The 26778-nt window shown below is 55.3% G+C and overlaps 1 protein-coding gene across 1 annotated transcript in view; it reads left to right on the top strand.

Moving 5' to 3' along the window:
- Nucleotides 1–26778, top strand: part of IGSF21 (immunoglobin superfamily member 21) — a 228230-nt gene that overhangs the window by 145042 nt on the left and 56410 nt on the right. Inside the window, exon 3 of the mRNA XM_053920619.1 lies at nt 8886–9007. Within this exon, the coding sequence (XP_053776594.1) occupies nt 8886–9007 (122 nt within the window). The remainder of the gene's footprint in view (nt 1–8885; nt 9008–26778) is intronic.

Genomic DNA, 26778 nt, shown 5'->3' on the forward strand with positions numbered 1-26778 from the left:
CTGGGAAAGCTGCAAAGAGGCTCTGGTTGCGGGGAGGTCCAGAGGGTTTAGGGTTGTGTCTCGCAACTGTGGTCCCCAACCCCTGCATCCAGCTCCCGGATGGAGCTTGTTAAAGATGCAGAATTGAGACTCCGCCCAGGACTCGCTGAAAGGGAACAGGGAACCTCTGGGGGGGGCTTCCAGGGAAAGTGACTTTTGCATACCCTACTCCCCCTGGCCCAGGTGGTTTCCTGCACATGGAAGTGCGAGTGTCCAGCATCTATCCAGGTCCTTCCTGTCTCACCGCTTCTTGCCTGTAGCCCCTGCAGCATGGGTTTTTTGGGGGGATACACAAGAGATGGGGAGGGAGGTCCCAGAGCATCCAAGCCTGTATCTGGTGGAGTTTGTGGGGCTCAGGAGGCTGGGTCCTGACCGTGGCTTTGCATGTGACCAATAGGAGCATGCGTGGGGTTGGGAGAGGACCAGACAACCTGGCATTTCTCAGAAAATTACCCCCACATGGGCACCCTAGCCAACACCCTCCATCCCCCTGGCCTGGAGCAGGGGACAGGGTGTGTAGACAGGGCCTGCACTGTAGGTGCAGGCATCATACACACACACACACACACGCAGACACACACACTCACACACCAGGAATCCATACACTGACTCAACCCTCCACATGCGCACACACAATATCTCACATACCCCAACCCTCAGGTTCTTCCCCAAACATCTAGAACACCTCCACTCACTCTCACTATTACTTTGCTTCACACACACACACACACACTCATATGCAGCCCAGAGCATGCAGATTTGTATGCTCACTACTGCTGACACACATACGCACTCACACCCCCAAACGCCAGCTGCTTCTGGGGCCTGTGCTCACACCAGTTGCGACACACACCTCCTCACACTCGTGTTAGCACCAGCGTACATGTTCAGAGCCTGCAAAGCCAGCAGCCGCTCCCCTGCCTGTCATTCTCGGCAGCCCCCGGGACCCCGGCCTGCCTCACGCCCTATCCCCGAGCTGCTGTCTGCCATCGCGCGGTAACCAGATGAGACAAGGCAATTTATGACACCAGCTGTCTCTGTCAAAACCGGATCTCCCACACACACGTGGGGAAGCCAGTTACCCTGAGCCCAGCCCTGCCAGAAGGTGGGACTCACAAGAGAGACAGAGCAGGGGTGGCATCCGGCCACCCAGAGAGGCGGGTGGCACCTGGCTCGAAGCTTTCCTTCTCTTTCTGTCCTTGGAAATCTCACCTCTTTCTTCCTCAGGCCCCAGGGGAGCCTGCTGTACCCTCTCTGTGGCAGCTCCTCTGGCCCAGCTCCCAGACCCTGGGTGGAGAACAGGTGGGCAGGAGGTCTGCAGGAAGAGTGGTCCAGGGTCACCATGGCAACAAGGAAGACCGGAGCCCTGTGGCTCCTCTCTCCCTCCCCAGCAGGCCATGGAGAGGCTGCATCTCTATCCCCTACTTCCTCTCCACTTCATTCCTCTCTCTCCTCCCTTAGCAGGTTGTCTCATGCCTTGTGCCCCTGGCCAAATTTCCCTCGGCCTCGAATACCTGCTCCCTTCCTTGCCCAACACTTAATCCAACTCCTCTGCCTGAGCCACTTCTTAGCTGGACCTCAGAATCAGACCCAGGTTCAAATCTCCACTCCTCCACTTACCAGCTGAGCAGCCTGGACAAGTGGCACCTTTCTCTGGCCCTAGTGGTTGCCCCTAGAAAAAAGATGATGATTTCTATAAAAATGTGGGCCAAGAGTGCCCTACGTAGCAGAACTCTGCTCTCGCAGTTTAGCAGAATAGTTGGGAAACACCCACTGGAAAAATATGAGGTGATCACATCTCTTCACTGTCTCATCGGCCGTGGCCGCGCTGTGCCCCGAATCTGGCTCAGCCTGTGAGGGAGCTCAGCCATAAGCAGAAGCTCGAATGAGCGAGTGGCTTGAGCCCTGGCACTAAGGCTGCGATCTGCGTGAGCCCTTCATGAACACTGGTTAACCTGGCACCACCTTTGTGCCGGGCCCTGGAGGGAGTGTCCTCAGCCTCATCGCTGAGTGGCCGGACGGGGACAGGCCTGCTTCCGCCCGCTCCCTCGTTCTCTGCCTCGTTTATTCACTCCGCAGTCATACAGTAAGGACATGCTACACGCGAGTCCCCATACCAGGCACACAGGATCTAGTGAGGGACTTCTAGAAGATGGTGGCGTGGCGGAAGGTTCTGGACGAGCTTTCCATCACTTATGTGATACTAGGAACAGAGCAGTAAGTTCACATTGTACAAGATGCTTTCGCGCACATTTGTTCCTTTTAGTGTTTCTCACAGCTCCGGGGCACCAGTGTGATGAAGAGCCCCCATGTTACAGATGAGGAAACAGAGGCACCGAGACAATCGGTGACTTGCCCGAAAACCCAGGGCCAGGAAATGGCAGCTCCCACAGCCGAGCTGAACCTCCCGATGCTTGCCGCGGTTCCTAGCCAACACCTGTCCCTTGCGCTCTCTAACTGAGTGCCCCTTGACCCCCAATGACAGTGCTATATAGGACCTGTCTTGTGCTGGGCTTCGAACCTGGGCCGGCCTGACTCAGAGCCCAGGCGCCGTCCACTCTCCCATGTCTAATCAGTTCATTAAAACCCTCTCTCTCGCTGCCCGGCCGCGGAGACCTCAGCTGCTCCATTTCCAGGACAGCAAATTCCTTCCCGGCTGGAGAGGAGTTGGGATAATGTAGGCAGGCAATTTAAACAGCTCCGGCAAAATACACCAGCACTTTTCACTCTCTGCCACTATTACACTTTCCAGCCGCAGCGGAATTGGCCCCTAAGTGGGATATCAAGTTTATTACAGCTATTTCCAATCTGTAATTGGTTTTGTGGAACACAAAGAGAAGGAGGTTGGGGAGTGGGAGAGGTGATTTTTCCCCCCTTTCTTTCTTTTTTTTCCTCTTCCGGATGATGGCACCCTGGGATATTGCTGGTGAGGAGGCTGGAGCTAGAGACTTATTTGTTTTTCAAATGAAATACCTGGCTGCAGGCTCCCATGCTGCTGGCTGGGCTCAGGTCTGCTCGCCGCGTTGGTGGACCCACTTGAAAACCAGCCCCGCCTGGCTGAAGAAGCCACATCTGCTGCTGGGGGTGGCCAGGGCTCTGGGTGGGGTCCGACAGCCTTGGGGCCTGGGGGGCGGCTGGTGGAGCCCTGGTGGGCCAGACCAGAGTGTGAGCAGCCGTGGCTTCTAGGGCCAGCTGTTCTAGAATGTGAAATGGCCCAAATCTCCTCCTTGAGCATTTAGGGAAATTGAGGCCCAGAGAGGAGAGCAGTGCAGAGACAGCCTGTGGGACTTGAACCCAGGTCTCCGCCTTCTCAGTCCGTTCCACGCAGTGAAGTGGGTCTTTCCAGGAAATCGCTGCTGAGATGTGGACAGAGTGGGAAGCAGAAAAGCCACCCATTCTTGAGCACCCACAATGCACCTGCTGCCCACCCTAATCAACCTTCCTACTTTGGACCTAAGTAAAAATAAACACAGTAGCCCTGCCTCCACCCAACCCTTATCCACAAGGGGTATGTTCCAGGACCCCCAGTGGATGCCCAAAACCACGGTTAGTACTGAAACCCAGGCATACTGATTTTTTCCTATGCATATGCCCATGATAAAGTTTAATTTCTAAACTAGGCCCAGTAAGAGACTAATGAGAACAACAAATAATAAATCAGAACAATTACAACAATATACCGCAGTAAGTTATGTGACTGTTCTCTCTCTCAAAATATCTTGTCATACTATATGTATGACGTGTTTCATGTCCCCACTGGGACGGAGCAGGACTGTGAGAGATTGCATCAGACTGCTTAGAACATCTGTGCAATTGAACACTTATGAGTTTAGTTCTGGAATGTTCCATTTAATATTTTCAGCCTGTGGGTGACCATAGATAACTGAAACCACGGAAGGCACACCTGCAGATGAGGGGCGGCGGCTACGGTCACAGGCAGTGTGCCTCGGCCGCTTCCCCTTCTGATCCCACGTGTTCATGTCTGCAAACAATGCCTCGCCCACAGTAGACATGCCGGAAGTGCTAGCTGTTTCATTTCCGTCACCGCTGTTGTCACCACGTGCCAAGCAGCCCACTCGGCGCCGTCTGTACGTGACTCGAAGGCTGTGTAACCCCCAAAGCTTCTGCACTTTGCCCACATCTGCAACCTCAGAATGGGTCCCCTACTCCTCTCTTTCTAACCCATCCGTGCAGAGGCGTCAGCTGCCCCGTGCACTGCCCAAGTGACCTTGGACGGCTCACTTGCCTCGTCCTTGGCCTTGGTTATCAGCAGCATGGGATGATGGCACGACTCCCAGCACAGTTCATTTATTTACCCATGTTGGGCACTGTGCGGGGCACGGGGATACACAGCCCCTGGAGCCCACGGTCCTGAGATTCTGAACGACGCAACAGAGGGAGGGCCCAAGTACACGGTCAAGCCCAAGTCGTCACTGGCTAGGACTTGGATCTTTAGCATAACTGTGCGCACAGCCTCTTCTCTCTGGTCTGGGGGCACCCTTGGCATGATTAGGATGCTTTCCCATAGTGGATGGGTCAATGCTGAGACCTCTGGCAAAGAGCAGCTCAGGCACATGCTGGTTCCTCCCGGAGCATCGCTGCCTGGATGGTCCGGCCACCTTCCTGCTGGGCCCAGGCCACTCCTGCCAAGAAGGCCTACCCTGTCCAGGGTGCAGGGGCACAGGGGCAGTGGGGTGTCCTGGAGCAAGTCTGCACTGTGGAGCAGAAGCGCTTTTTCCATTCTTCGTGGTAGCCCTTATGCCCAGCACATGGCAAGGACTCCACTTGTTCATTCATCATTCATTCATTCATTCATCTGCTCATTCAATATATATTTATCAAATGAGTCCCAGGCGCCCAACTCTGGGGACAGAGTAATGAACAGGACAGATGAAGACCCTGACCTTATAACGCTTATGTTCTAGGAACAGCCCACATGCACGAGCCTGTTTGATTCCATAAAAATCGCTTGAATGATGAACACAGAAGTCCATCTTCCTGCGGGGGGGGGAAACCCATACATCCCAGGGCCTCGTCTTTCCAGAACAGCACTGTGTCTGCCCCACCAGCTTGCCCCCTCCGTCTGCCCTGACCTGGGGGCCACACCCCTCTGTGGCACCGGGGGTGAGTCTTGGAGCCCCTGGGGCCAGCCTGCCTCCAGGAACTTGCTCAGAGCATCCCCCAGCTTCCCCTCTGGGCTGACTGCTACCAGGTGCCAGGGCCTCTGCTCTCCCTGCCCCCCACCTCCCTGCACACATACCCCCAGCCCTCCAGTCCTCTGTTGCCCACACTGGCTTCAGGCTCTTCCCACCTGCGACCCTCCCCAGGTACAGGCCCACTCCTTCCATTTACTGATATTCTGCACCCACTGGCTTTTCTGTAAAAGACATTCTGCCCTGCAGCCCCAACCGTGGGCAGTGGGAAGGGACAGAGAAAAAGGGGTGGCCCAGAAAAGTGTTAGAATGCATGTAAGCTGTCTCTATTGGGCAGGAGCTGGATTCTCTCATCTCCTTTAGCCCTCGCCAGGAGCTGGGTCCCGCTATCCCCATGTTACAGATGGGGAGACTCAGACGTGGGGAGGTGAAATGACTTGCTCAAGAGCACAGAGTTAACATTAATATCCCTGCAGACAGCCACTCTCCCACTGGCCCGGACCGGCAGGGAGTGAATTCCAAGGCTCTCCCTTTGCTTTACCTTCCCTGAGGCTGAGAGAGCTCCAAGCCAGGGCAGTGAACTTGGATGGTGGATGTCACACTGGAGTGGAGAAAAATGCTTGTCTCCACTCCCCAAGACCAGTCGAGCAGAAGCGGTGATTTACTCCCCGGGCTGACACTGAAGCCCCAGAGAAAAAGATGTAAATAAAACCAAAGGAAAACTAGGTGCGCCCTTGAAACTCCCTGCCCCTCGGCCCGAAACGGGGATTTATGACCCAGAAAAGTCTCTGGTGCTTTATCTGGGGTGCGTGGGTATGTGTGCACACGGGGGGTGCAGGTGTATTTTTCTAGTAATAAAACCCTCAGTCTCGGCGAATAAATTGGAGCAGACACTTTTACTGACAGATTTTTTTCCTCCTTTGTATAATAAAAAAAACAGAGTGGAATTTGAGATTGGGACTAGAAGGGCTGCGGAACTTTAGGAGGAGATAAAAAGCCAGTACCTGCGGGGAGGCAAGGCTGGAAGTCAACCCTGTGGGGCGCCTCCCCTACCAGAACTTCAGGGGAGCCTCCGCCGGAGTAGAGGAGGGGTGGGGAGGCAGTGAGTTCATTCCCAGGCTTTGAGCCTAGCGGGTGGGATGTGAACTCTGGTCTCGGAGCCAGAGCTTTGCCAGGTGCCCAGGGTGGGACCGCGGCTGAATCCCTTTGCCTCTGTAAGCCTCAGCTTCTTCATCTGCAAAACGGGGAAGTTATTGTCTCCTCGTTTTTCAAGGGCATTGTGCGTCCAGACAGTGATGGGCTTAACGCAGATTCCTCGCCCTCGGCGCTGACGACATTTTGGGCGATACCTTGGGGGAGCGGCTGTTCATCATATAATGGTTATAGTGTCCCTGGCCTCTACCGCTAGGTGCCAGTGACCGTTCCTCCCCAGTTGTGACAACCTACACCGGCTCCACACAATGCCAAATAAATGTCCCCCAGGCCCTGGTTTACAGGTACTTTGCCCCTTTTCCTCCCTCTTCTCCTTGTCCCCTCTTTGGGACACTGGTCCCCCATGCTGCAGAAGAGGCAAGTGAGCGGGTGAGAGGACGCAGTGCCCTGCTTTCCAACTGCATGCACACAGCGCCCAAAAGCACCAAGTCCCCAAAGGGGACCGCAAGGGAAGTGTATAAGGAAGAGAGATAGTGTTGTGGGCTTAGCAAGGGATAAGGAGAAACTGCAGTGGGAAGTCCCACTGCGGATCCCCCTTAGAGTCCTGGAGCTTGAGAGCACATTGTCATCGCTGGGAACTGCCGCCCCCCCACCCCCGTGCAGGCTCCTTGGGGGCCCCATACCTGCAGAAGCCTCCCTATATTCTTGATGAGCTTACGCTGGGGTGGGGGAGGGGGTGATCCACAGCGATGTGGCCGGTGCCTGGAATACACTGGTGCTCAATAAATGCACGGCCTCTGTGTCCTCTGAATGAATACCAACACCAGCTAGGCCAGGGAGATGTGGTCCAAGTCACCTTGGGTCCAGATGTGCCCAGAGGAGCCCAGCTGCACCCAGGCCAGTCCTCCCAAGGAGGGTGGCAGATCCAAGCTCAATGCCCAGCACAGGTGGGCGGGGGTGGGGTGGGGGACAGTGGCTTTCAGCGTTCCCTACCCCAGCTCCTTGGAGAAAGCCCATCTCTGGCTGCCGCCCTCCCAGTCCCCTCTCCTACTCCCCACCCAACTCCACAGGCACAGCCGCATGGACTTAATTCCACTTCCCCAGGCCCAGGCATGAGGCCTCCGTCGCAGGCTGTTAGCCTGGAGCCCAGCTGAGTGGCGAGAGGCTGCAAGCTTTCAGTCTATAATAGAGTTGCTGAGACAAGCGGAAAACTGCAGCCGAGTAAACAGATAAATAATTGAAACAGTGACAACACATACCTTGCTGCTTTGTGGAGTAACACTTTCATTAGCAGGAGGCAGCCCAGACCTGGGGATGCCGGCGGTGGCGGTGGGAAAGAAGGCACGCTGCTGGCCGCTGGGAGCCCAGGACACTCGGGGCTGGCTTTTAATCAGCTGTGAGCAGCTGGGCACCTGAGCGGCTTTGTCTTCCAGCTCAGGCTTTATTATCGCCTCCTGGTTCCCCTGACTTCCCTGGGCCTTCGTGTTCCTAGGGGAAATGGGGACCTCCTGGTCTGTCAGTTCCAATGGCAGCCAGAGGAGAGTGAGTCTCCCACCCTGTCCCCTTCTCTCCCTCCCCCATGTCAATGTATTGGGTTTTTCTTAGGTTCCTCCCAGGTCCCTTGACTCCAGACCTGCCCTTTGATCAGTCCTCACCCTACACTAAAGCCAGAGGAGAATCTGAACCCCTGCAACCCTGTGGCCTTCCCGGGGCCTGAGCTCCTTTGCCTCCAGGATCGGGCACACGGTTCACTCCCAGTGCCTTCTCACTACGCTGCTCCTCCCCGCCCCAGGGCCTTTGCTCCTGCTGTCCCCTCTGCCTGGAAGCACACCTGCCACTTGCAAAGCTGCCTCCTGCTCTTCCTTTTAGAAGATAACTTAAATATCCCTTGCTCCAAGAAGCCTTCTCTGACTGCCCTCTCCCCAGGATGGGGGCGGCACTAGTCCTGTGATCCCCTGCGGTTCTGGGCCCACCCCTTGTGGGACTTACCAGAAACGATTGCAGTGTGGCTTGTCTCTCCATGAGATCTTTGCTCTGGGACTGTCCCTGGCCACCTCTTCTCCTTCTGTCCAGCCTGCCCCACCCCTACCACTTTGTCTCTTCTCAGGCAGGGGCCCTGTGGCTGACTCTGCAAAACACATTCACAGTCTCTGGCTCTGTCTGCAGCCCCCCAAGGTGGTCATGTCATTTCTGCAAGGCTGACCTGGGGGATCCCCGACGTGGGAGCCCAGGAGCAGTGGGGAGAGACACAGAGAGAGCCAGCTCTGCTCCTCCCTAGCTGTAGGACCCTAGGAAGTCACTTCACTTTGAAGCCTCAGTTTGCACATCAATGAAACTGGAATGACTTGGGGGGGGGGGTGCTCCAGTGACAGCTGTGACATCTCCTACCTGAAGCCTTTCCAGAGGCAGTGGGGCAGCGGGCTTTCCGGCCTCTTCCTCTCCCTGGCAGGTGTCCCTGGAGCCCACTCCCTGCCCGGGGAAGGAGAGGGGCGGCCGGCGCTGGCCACATGCTCACCTGCGGCTGCCTCTGCTCTATTGCAGGTGATGGATGGCGGCACCATCAAGCAGAAGATCTTTACCTTCGACGCCATGTTCTCCACCAACTACTCACACATGGAAAACTACCGCAAGAGAGAGGACCTGGTGTACCAGTCCACCGTGAGGTGAGGGGCTGCGGGGCAGGGACCGGGCGGCCATCTGCCCAGCCCGCTGGCATCCATCCCACAGTGTGCTTAGGGGTTCTCAGAGTCACCCTACACGGGTTTGGAAGGCTGAGCTGGGGACTCTGCTGCAGGAGTGGGACCCATTCCTGAAGGGAGGGAAGAAGTGTCCCTTTGGTCACCTGGGAAACTCCTCACTCAGCTCTTTCTGTGGACACCCTTTAGACTCCTCTGCCCCCCCAGCAGAACTGATCACCCCAAGGCCCATGGCTGCCGCCCCACAAGAAGGGGACCTCACCACATGGTTAATGAAGAGTACCTTTACACAGGCACTGAATGTGCACAACTTTACACACACGCGCACACATGGGCCCTTTTCCACACTACACAGTCAACTGCTTTGCCTGGTGCCCGGGCAGAAAGCGCAGGCTGCCGAGAAGCTTGAGGATGACTGGGCTACGCCGAGCACATGGAGAGAGGCTGCCACAGACAGGACTGGGGCGGGGCACTGCGCCTCGAGGGGTGCCTGTAACGTTCCCACTCTCCACACACTCCTTTCCGTGGCCACCAGCATCAGCAGGCACAGACGTGCTTCCCTTCGCCTTGTACCCAGAGCTCTCAGCACAAGGCCTGACGCACAGCAGGTGCTCGACGGAATTTACAAATTGGCTGGATGACCCTGGGTTTGCTCCTTGGCCCTTTGGGCCCCGGTTTCCCCATGAGTAAAATTAGAAAATGGGACAAGAAGGGTTCAAAGGGCACATCCAGCCCAGCCTAGGGGATCTGGCCAGCAGGGGGTCCTTCCCTGCCCACTTTTGTAAGAACGGAAGGTGGGTGTGCTCCCCTGGAGGACCTTTCTGGGTCTCCCCCCTTGCTGGGCGTTGTACCCGGAGTCAGACCCAGCCTCTCGCTGGGGGAATCTGGTGAGAATGTGGGTGCCAAGGGCTCTGAGGGGCTCTGGCATGCATGTGGCCACACAGATGCCTTCACTTGTGTATTTATGATTTCTCCTGCCTCTGCTTCAAGGAGGACTGAGGGCGCCTTAAAATACTGAATTACACCTAAGACCAGCCAGTGACAGTCACGATGAAACAGAGGCAAACTCTAGTTTTGGAGAAGAAAATAACTATTCTGGGAACCACAGATGATTTATACCAAGTGAACATTCAAATCACCCCCAAGTTTCCCAGAAGCCCACCACTGCTGCCCCACTGCTGCATGGTGACCAGGGTCTCTGAGAAGCCCCCCATACCCCAGCCTATCCCATCATTTCCGGTGCCCCACCCCCCACTGCAGGTAAGGTCCCTAGAGCGACTCCTTGGCTCTGGTTCCTAAGCAGGACGGAAACCAGAGACTACCCTTGAGCCCCGCCCTCCCATGCTCATCCTGCTACCTGAAGACCTGGTTCAGATCCCAGCCCAGCCACTTCCTGCTGAGTGACCTTGAACTGGGCCTTAACCTCTCTTTGGGTCAGTTTCCTCAGCAAGCTTACTGAATATGATTGGCCCATACACCTGTGGGATTTAAGGGATATTTCTGTCCAGTGACCTGAGAGCAAGTCCTGGCTCCTCCACACCCTCGCTTTAGTGTGGCCTTGGCTGTGACTCTGTGCCTGAGCTCCTGGTTTCTAAAGGGAGGGGCCACAGGCAAGGATCTGATGAGCTACTTCACAGAAGGTGCCGCTGCAGTCCCTGAGCAGCGTGTGCTTGCTGTTGTTACCCAGAAAAAGCACTCCTTCCCTCCCAGGAAGGAAAAGCCCTCTCCTCCTGGCCGATCTCATAAGCCTGCTTATGTGTGTGCACATGGTCTCCTTAGCATCACAACCAACCATGTGAACACACGCCCGGGTTACTATTATTTTCTACAGTCCTGGTTTTACAGATGGGATCAATGTTTAGTGAGGTCAAGGGTCCCCTGCTGGAATGACATGAACTTGGTCAGATCCACCCAGAGACCCAGAGAGGGGAGGAGACTTGCCCAAGGTCACGCAGCAGGGCCAGTGCTGGTGTCTCAGGCAGAGAGCACGAGGCAACAGCAGTCGCGAGGAGGCCTGGGCGGAAGGGAAGACAGGAGCAGACCCACTCTATCTGAGTCTAATCTGATCATGCCAGCCCCTGGAAGAGGCTGCTCCTTGAGGCTGCAGGGCCCCATTAGGGTTGGTGGTGGGGCGTGGGACTCCACATTTACATATAAATGAAGATATTTACAAATTAATGCATACCAACTAGAGAGAGTCCCAGCTCCACAGCTGTCTCAACCGCTTCCTCTTCAGCTGGGGAAAGGGGGAGAGAGGGAGGCTGAGAAGATTGCCAGGAATTGGCAGAGAGCAGCTTCTGGGCAGCTGAAAGGAGCCCCAGGGGCCCCCAGAGGTTTCTTCCCACTGGTGGGGTTCCCAGAGGGATGGCACCCTTCTGCCCTTGGAGGGTAGGGTGCAGCTGTGGCACAGCTTGGGCAGATCACTACCCCTCCCAGAGCCCCAGAGCCCCATCTGTCAAAGGCCTTTCCAGTTCTGAGTCTCAGAACCCGGAACTCCCAGCTTGACATTGGCAGTCATTTACTCCTTCAAAGGGTGTTTAATATTTAATTGAGCATCTCCCGGAGCCTGATGTGATGCGAGGTGCCGTGCCCCGGAGGTACGAGAAAGGCAGGGTTCTTTACTTTCCTAGGGACACAGGCAGCAATCCAGGAAAGCGAGACATACATAAACATGTCACTACACGTTCCGCAAGGAATACCCTGCATGAGGCACCTGCACAGCACCCTCCCCTTCCCGCTCGTTCTCCATTCCCCTTCCAGCTGCCTGGGACACCCTCCCCAATACACCACTCACGCAGAATCCTTGTCTCAGGTTCTGCTTCGCAGGGGCCTCCTGCATGGGGCGGTATGACATGGAGGGCAGTCCCACCAGCTGGCCGCCGGCACACCGGCTGCCCTCCTTACCTGCCCTCTCATGCCCTGCTCCCCCCCTCCATTCCCCTGTTACACCACGTAGAGGATAGTCGTGCGGGCAAAACGCATTGGTTCCTGCAGAATGTGGCTGTCCCCAGATGGCAGCCAAAACCTTCCTGGAGGTCATGGTGAATCCCCTTGAGCCTTCAACCACGCCTGCCACCCCGCATCCCCCAAAGGGTGCGCACAGGCTGTGCCTCCATTTCCCAAAGCCCTCTGCAGTCCCTTGTCCCCTTTCATCAGCTCAGGGTGTCATGAGGAGCACTGGGCAGGTTTCACTGGCTCTAATTTGGTCGTAAGGAAAATCTAGACTCCAGTGGTTGAGTGTGGTCCTGCTCCTCACATGCTTTACCCACCTCTCTTTGCCAAGGCGCTACTCATTCTTTCAGGTTCAGCTGAAATGGCACCTCCTCCAGGAAGCCAGTCCTGACTGCCCACACTGGGTCAGATCCCCCAGTGTACTTCCCCTTCACACACTTACCGCCCCGACACTAGGTGCTCATAGTCTGCCTCCTCAACTAGACCGGAAGTCCCATGAGGACAAGGACTGGGTCTGATGTCTTCATTACTGCCTCCCCAGTCCCCAGCCTAGCACAACCCCCCTCCCTCACCAACCCCCCCCACACACACACCTCACACACAAACACCTTGTGATTTGTAAATATTTGTCAGGTAGATGAGTTAGGGTGGAATCTGTGGTGTCAGATGCATTACAAAGGAGCAAGCCAGGCATCTGAGCCCTCCCCCCCTGCATTTGCATCATTCATTCATTCATCACAGGGAATTGAGCAATTGCAATATGTCAGGGACAGTGCTGGAAATAAAATAGCGAACAAGACATAACCAGACCTGCTCTTGTGAGGTTTACGATGTAGCGGGTGAGTAGGGACAGACTATAAAAATATGTTTAGAATAATAAGAAAACTATTTATACCTGGTGATGAGTGTGGTGAAGGAAATAAGGTCATGTAATAGAGAATGAGGAATAATGGAGAGGGAGGGCTGCGGGGTTTCTCATAGGAGAGGCATGTATGCCGAGATCTATAGGAAAAAAGGAAGCCAGCAGGCCAGGGCTGGGGGGTAGGAAGGGCACTCCAGGCAGGAGGCACAGCAAGTGCAAAGGTCCTGAGGTGAGAAAGGGCTGGATCTAGGGGCTGCCAGAGGGCCAGCATGGCCAGGAAGTGAATTGGCATTCATTCTCAGTGCCCTGGAAACCACTGTGACCTGTGTTTTGTAAAGTTCACCCAGGTTGCTGAGTGGAGGGTGGGTTGGAGGTGACAAAGAAGGACAAAGCCCTCGTGAAGAAGTCCGCGGAGGCGGACAGAGGTTTCTCCATAGGCCTCATTTCCAAATCTGAGTGAAGCTGGGATATGGGGGGCTAGAAGACCACCTGGGATGGAAGGTGGGAGCGGGAGAACCAGCTCTCACGGAGTCTGGTTGCCAAGCCTGGGAACTTGTGCGCATGCGCCACCCCCAAACGCTGACAGAGCTTGGGAACGGTTGGGTCGGGTGGAGCCTAGGGGTTTCCTGGAAAATGTGAAAGCAGTTACACTTCCCTAATTCACACCAATCGGGGGAGGGCGGTGCGGGAGAAATCAAGCAAATGAAAAAAAGAGCCTTGAGGATCGAAGACGTGGAAAGAAACGCAACTTCTTTTATTACTTTGAGATGCAGCCGTTCACGTATTCACTCAACAGCACATATTGAGCATTTGCGGCGTTCCCGGCACAGCACAGTGGGGGTGGGGGCTGGAGACAGGGGGTGGGCACAGTACCCGGAGGAGGTAAAGATGCAGCCCCTGCCTCCGTGGAGCTTACAGCCTCCCCCCTCTCCCACCCGCCTGTGAGCTCCTCCAAAGGCTGCGCTCTGTCTTTTTCATCTTAGTAGCCCCAGAACTGACTTGGTATTTAGAGAGGAACAATAAATATTTGTGAAATGAAAGGAGAGAAAGAGGAGATAAAACATGGAGATAAATAGCTAACAATTCAAGTAATAAAGTGATAGCTGTCGTAGGAAAGATTCAGATATAATGCAGTGAGGAATCAGAGATGCAGAGACTGGGAAAATCACGGCAGAGGTGGCATTTGAAGTGGCCCTAGAAGCACAAGCAGGCTTTAGACAAAGGGGAGCCGGGAGCGGATGCTCTAGATTAGATGGAGGGCACGCGTGTGCACGGGGTGGGGGAGGGGAGGGCTGAAGTCCTGCAGGCAGGCAGAGGTTTCAAAGTGGACGCCCTCTGGAATCTGTTCAAACGGGGAAAAAAAATGTAGTTGGTTTTTAAACAGACACATTAACTGTCTGGTCCAAAGAGCTGAGAGGATTGTTTCCCTTTGAAAAGTTAAATGTCCCTTCTGAGTCTCATCCATTAGCGTGCAGGGCCAACTCTTTCTTCACTGTTGGTACAAAGAAATAGGCCATCTGATCCTTGGGATTTCAAAGCCTGAATTCCGTAGCTCCCTACTCCCTCCTGTTTGTCCTCCAAAGTATACATAACACACGCTGCTTGTGCATGAAGTTGCCTTCCATTTCCCCATTCATTCCGCCACTCAGCACACACACGCCGGATACCTACTACGTGCCGGCCTTGTGCTAGGTTCTGCGCAACAGAATGGACGCGGGCCCTGTCCGTGCAGAACTGTCTGTCAAGGTGGGCGCCCCTGTTCCCTACCCCTCTGTAAACCCATTCTTCTCTCCCCTACCCAGAAATCATCCAGGAATGCGCATGAGCCAGAGTGAGATTGTAAGGATAACCTTAAGCCATTTTCAGCACTTTACTCATAACGGATTCTCTCTCAGTCGCACCAGAATTGAACACCCCAGGTCTGCCACCCCACCTGGGAGCCAGGTCCCCATCTTAAACCCAGAGGATACCTAAGGAGCGAGGACTGCAGTTCCCCTCCCAGCCACTAGGGGAATTTTCAGTCCCCTTCTTCTCAGCAAGGAGAGGATGCAAGTTTGCTAACTGAGCAAGGATCCGCAGTCAGGTGGTGGCTACGCCATTCCCGCACAGGCCAGTCCCCAGACCACCTGCATTAGGGTCATCTTGGAAGTGGCTTAGAAACACCAATTCCTGGGCCCCATCAAGATGGAATTTGATTTGGAGCAGGGCCTGGAAAATCAGTCTTTAAGAAAGTCTTCCAGGTAAGGTGCTGGCAGCGAGATTTGGAAAGCTCTGCTCACACAACACCGTCCATCTGCTCCGATGTGCAGATTTGGGCCAAAGAACTCAGTGGGAAGCTGCAAGGCACAGATAATTCTAGTGCTGCTGGCAGCCGGTGGTTGACAGATGATTGTTCTAAGTCCCCTCCCCCACCCCACTCCTAGGGCCAGACCTGTTTGGGTTGAAGATGACCAAATAGCTGGACCAGCCAGTGACCTCCCAGTCCAGAGTGACCTCACAGGTACCGACCGGCCCCAGAGCCTGGGCCACCCCCCATGCCCAGCTACCACTAGCAGTCATTAGAAGAACACAGCTGACATGTGCCCGGCCCCGTGCTGACCTTCTCAGGAAGGGAGGGCATGGCTGGAGGCAGGGGGGCCCAGGAATGAGATGCTCCTACTGCAGCTCCCTGGCCAAGGCATTTCCCCCATAGGTGGAGGGTGCCCATGCTCCCTGAGCCACAGTCTTGCTGGACCCCACCCTGGGCCTCCCACCCCAGAGTATCCGTTAGGGAATGCAGAGTTCCTGGCACCCCTGGGTGAGGCCTGCAGAGTACGTTCTGCACAGACTTGCAGCTTCCTCCCTGGGTCCTGTCTGTCAGGGCAGGGACCCTCCCTTCTTTATCTCTAGGTCCTCAGTGCCTGGCACAGGGCCTGGGATGGAAGCCCAGGGCCTCAGTAAAAGTTTGTTGAATCAATAGGCTGACAGGTTATCCAAATGTGGGATTACCATTTCAAACAGTCAGCAAAACTCTTCCCATCCATCATCTGGTTTAGCCCTCACAGCCGTCCCGTGGCAGGCAGAGCTCAGACTCACCAAATCCTGTGTGTGGGTCTGTGTTGTAGTATAGATGACGACGTGGGCGACCAGAGGGCTGAAGTCCCATGGTTTGCACATGGTGAAGCCTGGGTTTGTCCCTGTGGGCTATTGGAGTGTATTGGGTCCCTGGACTCCTGGGGGCGGGGCCACTCAACAGTCAGTGAGTGCCCACCCTGTGCCGGGACCATTGCCAGGCGCTGGAGAGTTAGGTGGCCTAGTGAGGTCATGTGACCTTGTATTGCCCTCCCTATATGCACACGCATATGCACAGGAGCGCACACACAGGATACCTGGCCTGAGATGCTTGGTGTGTCCAGGTAGGAAGCTGCCCGAGTCAGTCACCACCTTACAAATAGCCACCACCTGGCAGTCCCAGGCCCCCAGATGCCTCGGCCAAGGAGACAAGTGATGCCCAGTCCTGGCTCCAGAAATGGCTGTAGAGCCTCTGCCACTTCAGCTGGCGGCATGAATTTGATTGACTTGCTGAGAAACTGGTTAAGCTCCCATGCCTCTGCTGTTTGCCTGTCTCCCCATTGAGGGGGGCAGCCTCCACCCTCCCCTCCAATCTGTAGCCTTCTCCCTCTCCCTGCCCCTCCTCCCCTTGTTCACTTCTCAGCTCCCCACTTCTCTCCTTCCCAGTGGTTGCCTGTCCTCCTCTGCCTTTTTGGGGCCCAGTTCAAACACCACACTTGGTGCAGTATCCCCCATTCCCTCCAGGATCACCCCTGGTCCCGAAGCACTCCGCGCTGTGCCCCCACCCCTGTTGTGTAGAGGCAATGACCCGCTCACAGGAACGCTGTCCCCACGGAGGCCACGAGCACCCAGCGGGCAGGGCCCAGTTTCACCCACACAGGCTGCCCCTCCGCACTTTCCCAAGGCGTGGGCGCTGCCTCCCCTCCTGCTGAGTCCCCTCCCCACCCACCAGTAAAGGCCGAGCCTCTTCTCCTTTTGTTCCTTGACTTTTAGTCTTTTTCTCTGCTTGTGTGGCTTTCCTTTCTTAGGGCCACATTCTTCTTTTATTTCCACCCCTCTCCATGTCACACTTCCCGCTTTCTCATACTTTCTCTTCTGTCTGCACATCCTCGCATCCCTTGGCTTGGAGCCCCTCTATGGCCCAACACGGACCCTGGGTCTCGAGGCCCCAGAGGCCCCAGTAGCATCAAGGGGGTCCCTGTTCCACATGGTAGGGGAGGCAGGTAGGGACACTTCTCCGTGGTTGGGCTTGGGGTTAGTGGAGTATTTGATGCCGGGGACTGAGATGTACTCCGTTGGGTCCACGGCTGTCACCAAGCAGACCCCTCCACCCACCCTCCCTATTCTCTATTTGCCCTCCGGCCCACAAGGAGGCCCCTAGGACTCCCAGAGGGCACCCTCTCTCCCTAGTGTTTCTCCCCTGGGGAGGGAAGTGCTTGCCAAGCTGTCTGCTGCCCTCTGGTGACGCACTGGAGTATTGCAATGAGGGGGGGTCCCTCACCTGTGCACCACCACCCCCCCTTCACCAAGAATGGGTCTTGTTCCTCAAAAGTAGGGACTCTCCTTTCTTTATCTCTAGGGCTTCAGTGCCCAGCAAGGGTCTCAGAAGAGATTTGTTAAATTAATGAGCTGACAGGTTATCCAAATGTGGAATTATTATTTCAAACGTTCAGCAAAACTCTTTCCCATCCATCATTTGCTTAAACCCTAATGGCAATTTTATGAAGTACAGATCTCAGGCCCTAGTTACGGGGCTCAAGCTCAGCCCAGAGAGGAAAAGTGACTAGCCCTGGAGTTGGGCGAGGGTCCATCCCTGGGGGCCTTCCCACTGAGGGGCAGAGCCCCTGGGATGATAGGAGGGGGGGTCTCTTGGGTAACCCATTTCCTCCTCTGGGTAGCAGTCTGCCTTTTATCAGGAGACTTCTGGAGACAGTGCCTTCACCCAGAGTCACCCCACGGAATTGCGAGCCTGGTATCAGGCTGCAACTTGGCCGGGTGAGGGGAGGGAATTCCGGTACCTGTCCTGTGGACTGTGATGTGTTTCCGCCCCCTCAGGTGAGGCCTTGCCCTAATTACTCATTTGCTGTTTAAAAAATGTTTCTTTGTTAACTGCAGACATCAAGACACAGAAGTATACAAGGGAGGTAGAATCCCTGCCTCCATGGAGGTGACTTTCCCGGGGCGATGCCAGCACCCCAGGGAGAGTCAGGGGAGGGGGCATGGATGGTGAGGTGAAGCAGCCACACAAAGACCAGGGAATGAGCATTCTGGAAGAGGAGAGAGAGAGCAAGGGCCTGAGATGGGGGCAAGCTTGATGGGTCAAGCAAGAGCAGAAAATGCCCAGAGGGTCTGGGGAATAGATGGGCCCTGTGAGCAGTGTGGGGAGGAGGGGAGAAGTCCACAGAGGCCACATGGTGTGGAATGGGCCTCTTGAACTTTGTCGAAATGCAGATTCTCATTCAGTGCGTCTGGGCTTGGGCCTGGGCCCCTGCATTTCTGATCCTCTCCCAGGTGAGGTCAGCAGGGAAACACCCAAAGAACTTTACAAACTCCTCGTGCGCAGGCCAAGCCCCAGCTGGGTCAGCAGGACTGTGCCGGTGGAGGGGGAGGGTTGGGGCCGGGCACAGACACCAGTTTTTCCAAGCCCTGCAAGCCCATTTGAGAACCACTGTTGCAGAACATTCTGGGTTGTTAAAGCTTGAATTGTATTCTAGGAATGGTGAGGAGTCACCAAAGTCGATTTTGTTTCTATTTGTATGTTGTTAAAAGATCCCCCGGAGCTATTGGGGAGGATGTGAAGGTGGAGGCGGGGAGACCAGGGAGGAGAGGTGGTGATGGGCTGGCCCGGGTGGGCGTGGAGAGTCATGATGGGAGACTTTGGAAGCAGAGCTGGCAGGACTCATGGATGGACTGGAAGTGGGGGGATCTCAGAAAGAGAGAGGTGACAGTGACCTCTAGGGCCAGGGTCGTAGCATTTAGGTGGAGGGGAGCTCCTTCCTGAGATGGGAGGCCTATGAGGACCAGCGAGGGCTAGGGGCGGGGGTGCAGAATTCTCAAGTTCTGTTTGGGCTGGGTGAAGGCACTGTCTGCTAGACCATGGGGCAAAGATGGTGAGCAGGTCGATGGAAACAGGGTGAGGGAGCGGTTGTTGTGGTCACAGATACAAATGTGGGAGCCACCGGCATACAGATGCCATGTAAAGTCTCTGTCCCCTCCCAGACATGGGACAGTGCAGCCAGCGGCCTTTAGACCTCACTGAGGCCATTCCTCTCATTCCCCAGATGAGAAAACCAAGGCCCAGAGACTGTGGCTGTTTCCCCTAAGGTCGCACAGCAAGTCAACATGTGACTTCTAGGCAGGACCATTTCCACCCCACCAAGCTCAGTGCAGCCCCCTCCCTCTGCCCTGCCACAGTTCGAAGGACAGGGTTGCCGAGATGGAAAATAATTTATACATCCGCAGCCAGAAAACACCACTGTTAGAAATTACCCACACACGCTCACACACGCACTATCTTTTTCCTTCTAAGTAAAAAGTCAGTAGCCGGCTGTCAGCTTTATTACTAATTACACAACTACTTTATTGCTGGTATTAAAAAAAATGAAGGCTAAAAATGTCTGGGAAAGACTTAATTTAGTAAACAGTTCAGAACAAAATATTTGTCACTGTAGTGTTTCTTCACATTAGAATTTGCTCCGGGTGATTCAGATCTCCTCTTTACTGTATTATTGCAGCCTAATAAAGTTCCCAGGCTCTGGGAGAAGCTTCTTTGCCTTGGAAGGTAATTGTGTTTTGGGAGGTGAGAATTGGGTAGGATTGATGGTGAGTGGTGGGGGGTGGGGCGGGGGGAGTCAGGTGAGCTTAAGGGTCCTGGAAAAACACACCTGGGAGAGGGCAGGAGCTGGGAGTGCCCTGCTGAGCACACAGTGGGCTCTCAGCAGTGGATGGATGGATGGAGAATGAATGAATGAATGAATGAATGAATGAATGGAAGAGGACCTCTCAGCTTAACCATCAGGGTGTGGCACAACTTAGTCAAGGAAAAGAAGTCACCTAAAACTTGCCAGTGACAGAGAGAAAGGAGACAAGGTCAGTGGGCCATTGGCTTTTTGTACAAGCGGCCTTTTGCACTTGTCACCTCTATTTGCAAATAACACAGACTGCGACAGAGATGAGGAAGAAACACCGCACAGGCTGCAGGGGCAGGGAAGTCTTTTTCATTTTACAAAAAAGCAGACAGGCAACTAGAGAAGTTGAGTGACTTGGTCAAGGTCCCACAGCTCAGTAGCAATGGAGAAGCCAGGCCCCGGGCTTCCTGATATTCAGCCAGGAGCTGCCTTTTCCTTTCCAGCTCCCCACAGCTTAGGTCCTTTCTCTGCACATCAGGTCCCGAGGGGCCTGGGTTCCTTCTACACCCAGCAGCCAGGGTGAGCTTTCTCAAGTAAAATGATATTGTGGCACCTGCTGCTGGAAGCCCTCCGAGGGCTTCCTGGCTCCCTTTCAAGACAATTCTTGTTTCCTGTCAGGCCTGGAAAGTCCCATGAAATCTCAGTCTCCACTCTGCCCTCCCCCCGCCACCCCACCTTCCTCTCTGGTCACCCCGAGCTTGTTCCTACCTCAGGACATTTGCTCATGCTTTTCCTCTAGTGGATACACTTGTCTTCCATCTCCGATGAAATGTCACCTCCACGAGGCCTCCCTGACCCCTCATCTGGAGGAGTCCCCACACCCACACCCACCCCAGACACTCACGCCCCTTTGTACCCGTTTGCTTGTTACAGCATTTATCACCGTCCAGCATGGCTCTCCCCTTTGTGTACCTGAGTATTTTTCCTTTTTTCTTCTCAAATGCAACCCTGAGGATGAGGACTTGGTCCCTCTGGCTTTCTTCTGTTCCCCCAGCATCCAGACCGATACCCGCACCTCCACCCACACCAGGGGAGAAGTGAACCCCTGGTTAGAGGGCTGGGCCATTAGGTCACTGCTGGGTACCAAGCCGAAAGCTCAGCCCCAAGTCTGCAGTGTGACATGGCCAGGCACCCAACTTCCCTGAGCCTCAGTTTCCCTTTTTCCAACGCACTAATGGGAGGGGGCACCGGGTGACAGACAGCCCTCCCAGGTCTAACCCTCCCTACTACCAAAGGGTCCAGGCAGCGGCCCCGGCCCCGAGGGCACCGGGCTCCGTGCACAGCCAGGCCTGGGGCCTGGAGACAGATGCCCGAGTTCCAAGACAAGCTGGGAACTGCCTGCCAGTTGGTTCTAAGTACCTCCATTTGGATCCTCGGGGGAGTGGCTTGCCCTTGCTGTGGCAATTTCCTCCTGAGCTGGGCTGGCGCTCCTAATTATTATTTGGAAAGGTTTGGGGAGGCTCAGTTAATTGATTACATATTTCCTTCCTTGACAGGGCATTTGTTCAGTTGTGTCTTTTATTTTTCCCCCACTAGGTTAATGTTCCTGGGCATGTTGATTATTTTGTGGGGACCATGGGACTGAAGAAAGTCATAACTCTCCCCCCCAGCTCGCCCGCCCTGCCAGGGGTTTTCAAGCACTTTAATTTAACTTCGCTGGACCTTTGCTTCCCCCCGAGAGTAATGATATAGTCAGAGCCCCGAGAGCTGAGGACTCATAATAATGCTAACGCCAGTGTTTATTAGGCTCTTGCCACGTGCCATGCTCTGCGGGAAGCACCTCACACACGTGGACTCATCAATCCGCCCAGGGCAGGTGCTATTACTATCTGCATTCGTGGGTACAAAGCGAAGCTCAGAGAGGTTAAGTGGCTTGCCCGAGGTTGCACAGCCACTAAGTGGCCCAGCCCTGGGATTCAGACCCATCAGCCATGTAAGAGGGTAGAGACTGGACACAGGCTCCCAGTCACTGCTCTTTAAGTGTCCCAACTGGCTCAGGGTGCGGGGATGCAGGCCCCCAACACCCTGGGCTGTGGGGCATGCAGGCGGGCCACTCTGGTTCACCTCTGCCAAATGCTATGCGTGGTGACACTGGGCAGGACTTGGAGTCTCGGCTATTCCATTGGTGAGAGAATGATTTCAGCTCCCAAGCTGAGGGGAGGGTTGTTGGAATGCCTCCTGTCGAGCATGGAGTGGTGTTAAGTGAAAAATAGCTGAATCACAGGTGCTTGTGTATAAGGTGCTTCTAATGCGTATCTATCTTACTACATATATTCTTCTGTATGAGACACATTTTGTACCACAATGTCGAGTAATAACAAGAACGGAGTGGGAAGGTCACTGACTCTCAGGGGTCTGTCCCCTCTTGCCCCAGCAAGGACACCCCGCTCCCTTGGTCCCAGGAGCCTCTCTCACTACCCTTCCATGGTTTGGCCATGGCTCCCGCAGGGAGGAAGCACATGTGCACCCACCTGCGCCCACGCCAGGCCGTGCGGGGCTCAGCACAGAGGAAGTGCAGAGAGAACGAAAGAAGGAATGAAGGAGCCAGCTCTTCCCTTCTGCTTTTCCGGGGGGCAGGGACCCTTTCCTGGCCCCTCCCTGGGGGTGACCCATCTAAGTGCGCCTCCCGCCTCCAGTCTGGTCTGGAGATTTTCCAGGAGTGATTGGTGGGGGGAAATCGCTGGCTATTTTGTTCATTTGTTCATTCAGTGAACGTTTCCGCGTGCCTCTCATGAGCCAGGTGACAGAGAAATAGCAGGGCGACGTGATCGCAGAAAAAAGTCGAGTGTCTTCCCCAGACGAAGCGCGTCTGGCTCCGGAGCAGGGCCGTGGTTTTAAGCGTTTTGCGTGGACTGTCCCGGCTGAGCCCCACACCATCCCATGCGGCAGACTGTGGCTGTGCTGTAGGCTGTGGCCGTGCCCTCTTTTAGAGACGAGGAAACAGGCCCAGAGAGACGTGTGCAGGGACAGTTACGGTACAGGGTGCGGAGCCCTGGGACGGGCTGGAGCGCACAGGGTGGGCACGCGGGTGAGGCCTTGCATGCCCAGGCTGCTGTATGCCAGTTGCAGGGAGGGCGGATATGGGCTGCCTAAGTCTGGGCCAGCTGTGGGGGGTGGTCACCTGTTTGGTGAGCTCCGACCTACAGGGTCAGAGGCCCAGTACCTGGAGCTTCCACGGTGCCCTGTTGCCTCCTTCACCAACCTGACAAGCCTGACCACTGTGTGCCCCTCCCACCGCCCCCAAGGCCCTCCCCTGGGGATTCAGACTCGGGCAGGAGCCCCTTTTCTGGCTTGATGTGAGCGTTGTGGGAGCCAGGGAGATGGCCCAGATGACCCTGTGGGGCACATGGGCCCAGCAGAGCCCGAATCCATGGCCAGGACGCTGCAGCCAGCCCGGATTTTAGCAGGCCTCAAGCCGGAGCAGGCAGCTGGGAACGGCCAGGGCTCAGAGCTCACAAACAGGCCTGGAGCCATCTCTGCAAGATCCCAAAGGTCGCCAGTGGCACTGACCCCCATGCCCATGCTGCCACGTTGAAGGACAAGCTGAGGCTGAGCTGCATCTGGGTCCGGCCTTGGAGCCCACCAGCCAGTGAGAGGGCCCTGGGCTGCCACCTCCACCCTCACTGTACCCTTCCCTCCTGCCCAGCTCCTCCCTGTCAGAGTCCTGGAGAAGGAGGAGGAGGAGGGGCCCGCACAAATGGAACCTTTTCACTTTTATCTTTGTCTCCATCTCAGGGCCAATGAGAACAACACAAATGATGAGAGCAAGCACCAGTCTGGGCTCGCTGTGTGCCAAGTAAAGACTCGTAACTAGGGAGGAGACAAGCATACTAGTCCCATTTTGCAGATGGGAACAGTGAGGGCCCAGGAGGTTAATTGTCTTGCTCCAGGTTAGGCACGTGGTGAGGGGTAGATCCAAGATTTGAACCCAGGCAGCCTGCAGCCAGCATACCTGTGTTTCTCTACCAGACCACACCACCTCTGGGCACCGCTGGCCTATAAGTTCGTCCACTTGTTTGGATGGCACATGAGGGAAGAGTCAGGGAGGATAGGGCCAGGCTTTTTAGGGTTAAGCAGACAGGATTGGGGAGCCCAGATATGCCCCTTCAGATCTGTGGGACTTCAGGAAGATCACTTGGCCTCTCTGAGCCTCTGTACTGCCCTTCCCGGAATAGGGGGCTCAGTCCTATCGCATGCAGCTATTCCATCCACTGCCTCTAGCTTGCCGCTGAAGGTCTGCCTCCTTTTTTGCCTCTGCTGTGAGCCAACAGAGGAGGTGGGTAATGAGGTCTGGGCCCCAGCACAGTCAGTGTGAAGGTGCTGAGGTCTGATAGAGTAGATGCCAGGGTGCCCCGGGAGGGACAAAGCTGATGAGGACAGAGTGGGGCCCAGCAGAGCGAGCAGATGAGGAGAGGCCAGCAGGGAGGGAGAGGCAGCCTGGGCTGCATCTCTGCACCATTAACTTTCCCCAGTGTGTTCCTCCCCACTTGCCCAGGTGGCCATGCTAGCCTGGCATGCCAGCCTGTGAGATCTGGGCTGCGGAGGGCCACATGGAGGCCCTGCCAGCTGTTCTAGCTGCTGATGGGACAGGGGGCCCCTGGACTCATTATACATCTCTTGAGAGGCCTCTAAATGCCCCAGTCCTGCCCACGGCTACACACATCTCATCCTCTGCTCAACATTCCCGCCTCCGGGGGCCAACAGAACCAACTCCAGATGCTCCTGCCAGGCTTTGAGCCTCTCCACGGGGGAATCCCCAGCTATTTATTTTCCTCTTACATTACGGTCTAACAGACACACAGAGAAGTGCTTAAATTAAAGGTCCAGCTCAGGGAATTGTTACACAGCCACACACCCCGGCGGCCCACCCACAACCCAGCTCAGGGTATGAAACACTTCCGGCCAGCACCCCACGGTATCTCCTTCCACCAACAGGGAAGCATGATGCTGACTTTTGAATCAGCTTTGACTCGTTTTTCCTGTTATTGCTCTGCACACAGAGGGGATCACACTTCCCGTGTCTGGCTGCCTTCGCTCAGCCTAACGTCTGGAAGATCTCTCTGCGTGGTTGCCCATGTCACTGGCCCGTCCTTTTTCATTGCTGTGTAGTACTCCATCGCGTGGGTCTATCACGGTTTCTCTGTCTGCTCTCCTGTGGAGGGACATTGGGCTGTTGCTACCAGTTTTGAGCAATGGTCAGTAAAGTTGCTTTGAACGTGAGTGTTCATTTCTCTCAGATGTTTCCCCAGGAGAGGAACTTCAGGAACGCGGGGAGGTGAATGTTCAGCTTTTGTAGAGGCTGCCTGTATTAGTTCCCCAGGGCTGCCGTAACGAGACGCCATAAACTGGGTGGCTTAACACGAGAGAAATGTATCCTCTCGTAATTCTAGCAGCTACACATCTGAAATCCATGCTCCCGCTGCACACTCTAGGACAAAATCAGTCCTTCCCCCTTCCTAGCAGAGGTTGTGCCGGCAGTCCTTGGTGTTCCTTGGCTTGCGTCTCCCATCTCTGCCTCCATGCTCATGTGGCGTCCCCCTCTGTGGGTCTGTGTCTCTGTGTCTGAATTTCCCTCTTCATATACAGACAGCAGACATTGGATGAGGGCCCAGCCTAATCTAGTATGACCTCGCCTTAGCGGGGTTACGCCTGCAAAGACCTCTCTCCAAATAGGGCCACGTTCACGGGTACCGGGGTTAAGACTTCAACACGTCTTTTTTCAAGGTAGGGGACCCAGTTCAATCCACAGCACTGCCTGACAGCTTCCCGAAGTGCTTTTCTCCTTTCACATGGAGTTCTGGGAGCTCCACATCCTGGGTGTTCCAACTCTTGGCCCAGACATCAGGGTGACCCCATTTCCTCGAGCGTTCCAGTGCCCACCATGCCTTTCTGCCCCCTGACTTCTCAGAAGAGGCCCCTGCCGGCTCTGCCTGTTGAAACCCTCCCGTCCTTGTAAACCAAACTCACACATCTCTGCCCTCCCCGCTACCCCGGGAATGTGCCCTGAGACCTCTGCCGGGGCTGAATTCCACAGCTCTCCCCCAGTTTCCTGTGCACTTCCCCCATTCTAGTCAGACCCCTGTGATCGGCGGGAGGAGGTGGACGGAAGGCTGCAGGCTCAGGAGTGGCAGAGCTGGCCTCCAAACCCACAGGAACTAGTTTCCTCTTATCTCTTGCCCAGGGCTCCGTCTCCAGCTCCCGGAAGGTCGCCTGGAGTAGTCCGTAAATATTTGTTGAGTGAATGAATGAGCTGACCCTGTAGAACAGGGAGAAGAGCATCCGCTTGCCGGAGCAGGGGTGGTTCTTAGGTGATCACGCTTAGTTAGGTTTCAGCATGGCAGGAGCTGACTCTATCGGTGTTAGCTGTTGTATTCATTTCTTGGTGCCTCTGCTACAAAGCACTGTAAACCCAGTGGCTTGTAACAGTATGAATTTAGCCCTGGCCGAGCGGCTTGGGTCGTTGAGTGTCGTCCCCTGCATCGAAATGTTGCAGGTTTGATCCCCGGTCAGGGTGCATACAGGAAGCAAACAATTGATGTTCCTCTTTCACATCAATGTTTCTCTCTCTCCTCCCCCCTTCCCTCCCCCCCTCTCTAAAATCAATAAACATCCTCGGGTGAGCATTAATACGAATTCAGGATGTCGGAATTCTAGAGGCCTGAAGTCTGACACGGACCTCACTGGGCTCAGCTCGGCTCTCGGCAGGGCTGACTTCCTTCTGGAGACTCTGGGGGAGAATCTGTTTCTTGGCCTTTTGAAGCTTCTAGAGCCACATGCCATGGCTTGGGGCTCCTTGCAGCAATGGCACCACTGCGACCTCTGCCTCTGCTGTCACATCTGCCCCTCCAACGCTGACCCTCCTGCCTTCCTCTTAGAAGGACCCTGGGACTGCAGCGGGCCCACCTGGCGAGTCCAGGATAATCTCCCCGCCCCATGGTCCTTACTCACACCTGCAAAGTTCCTTT

The sequence above is a fragment of the Desmodus rotundus genome, chromosome 3 (genome assembly GCF_022682495.2).
Source record: "Desmodus rotundus isolate HL8 chromosome 3, HLdesRot8A.1, whole genome shotgun sequence".
Taxonomy (NCBI): Eukaryota; Metazoa; Chordata; class Mammalia; order Chiroptera; family Phyllostomidae; genus Desmodus; species Desmodus rotundus.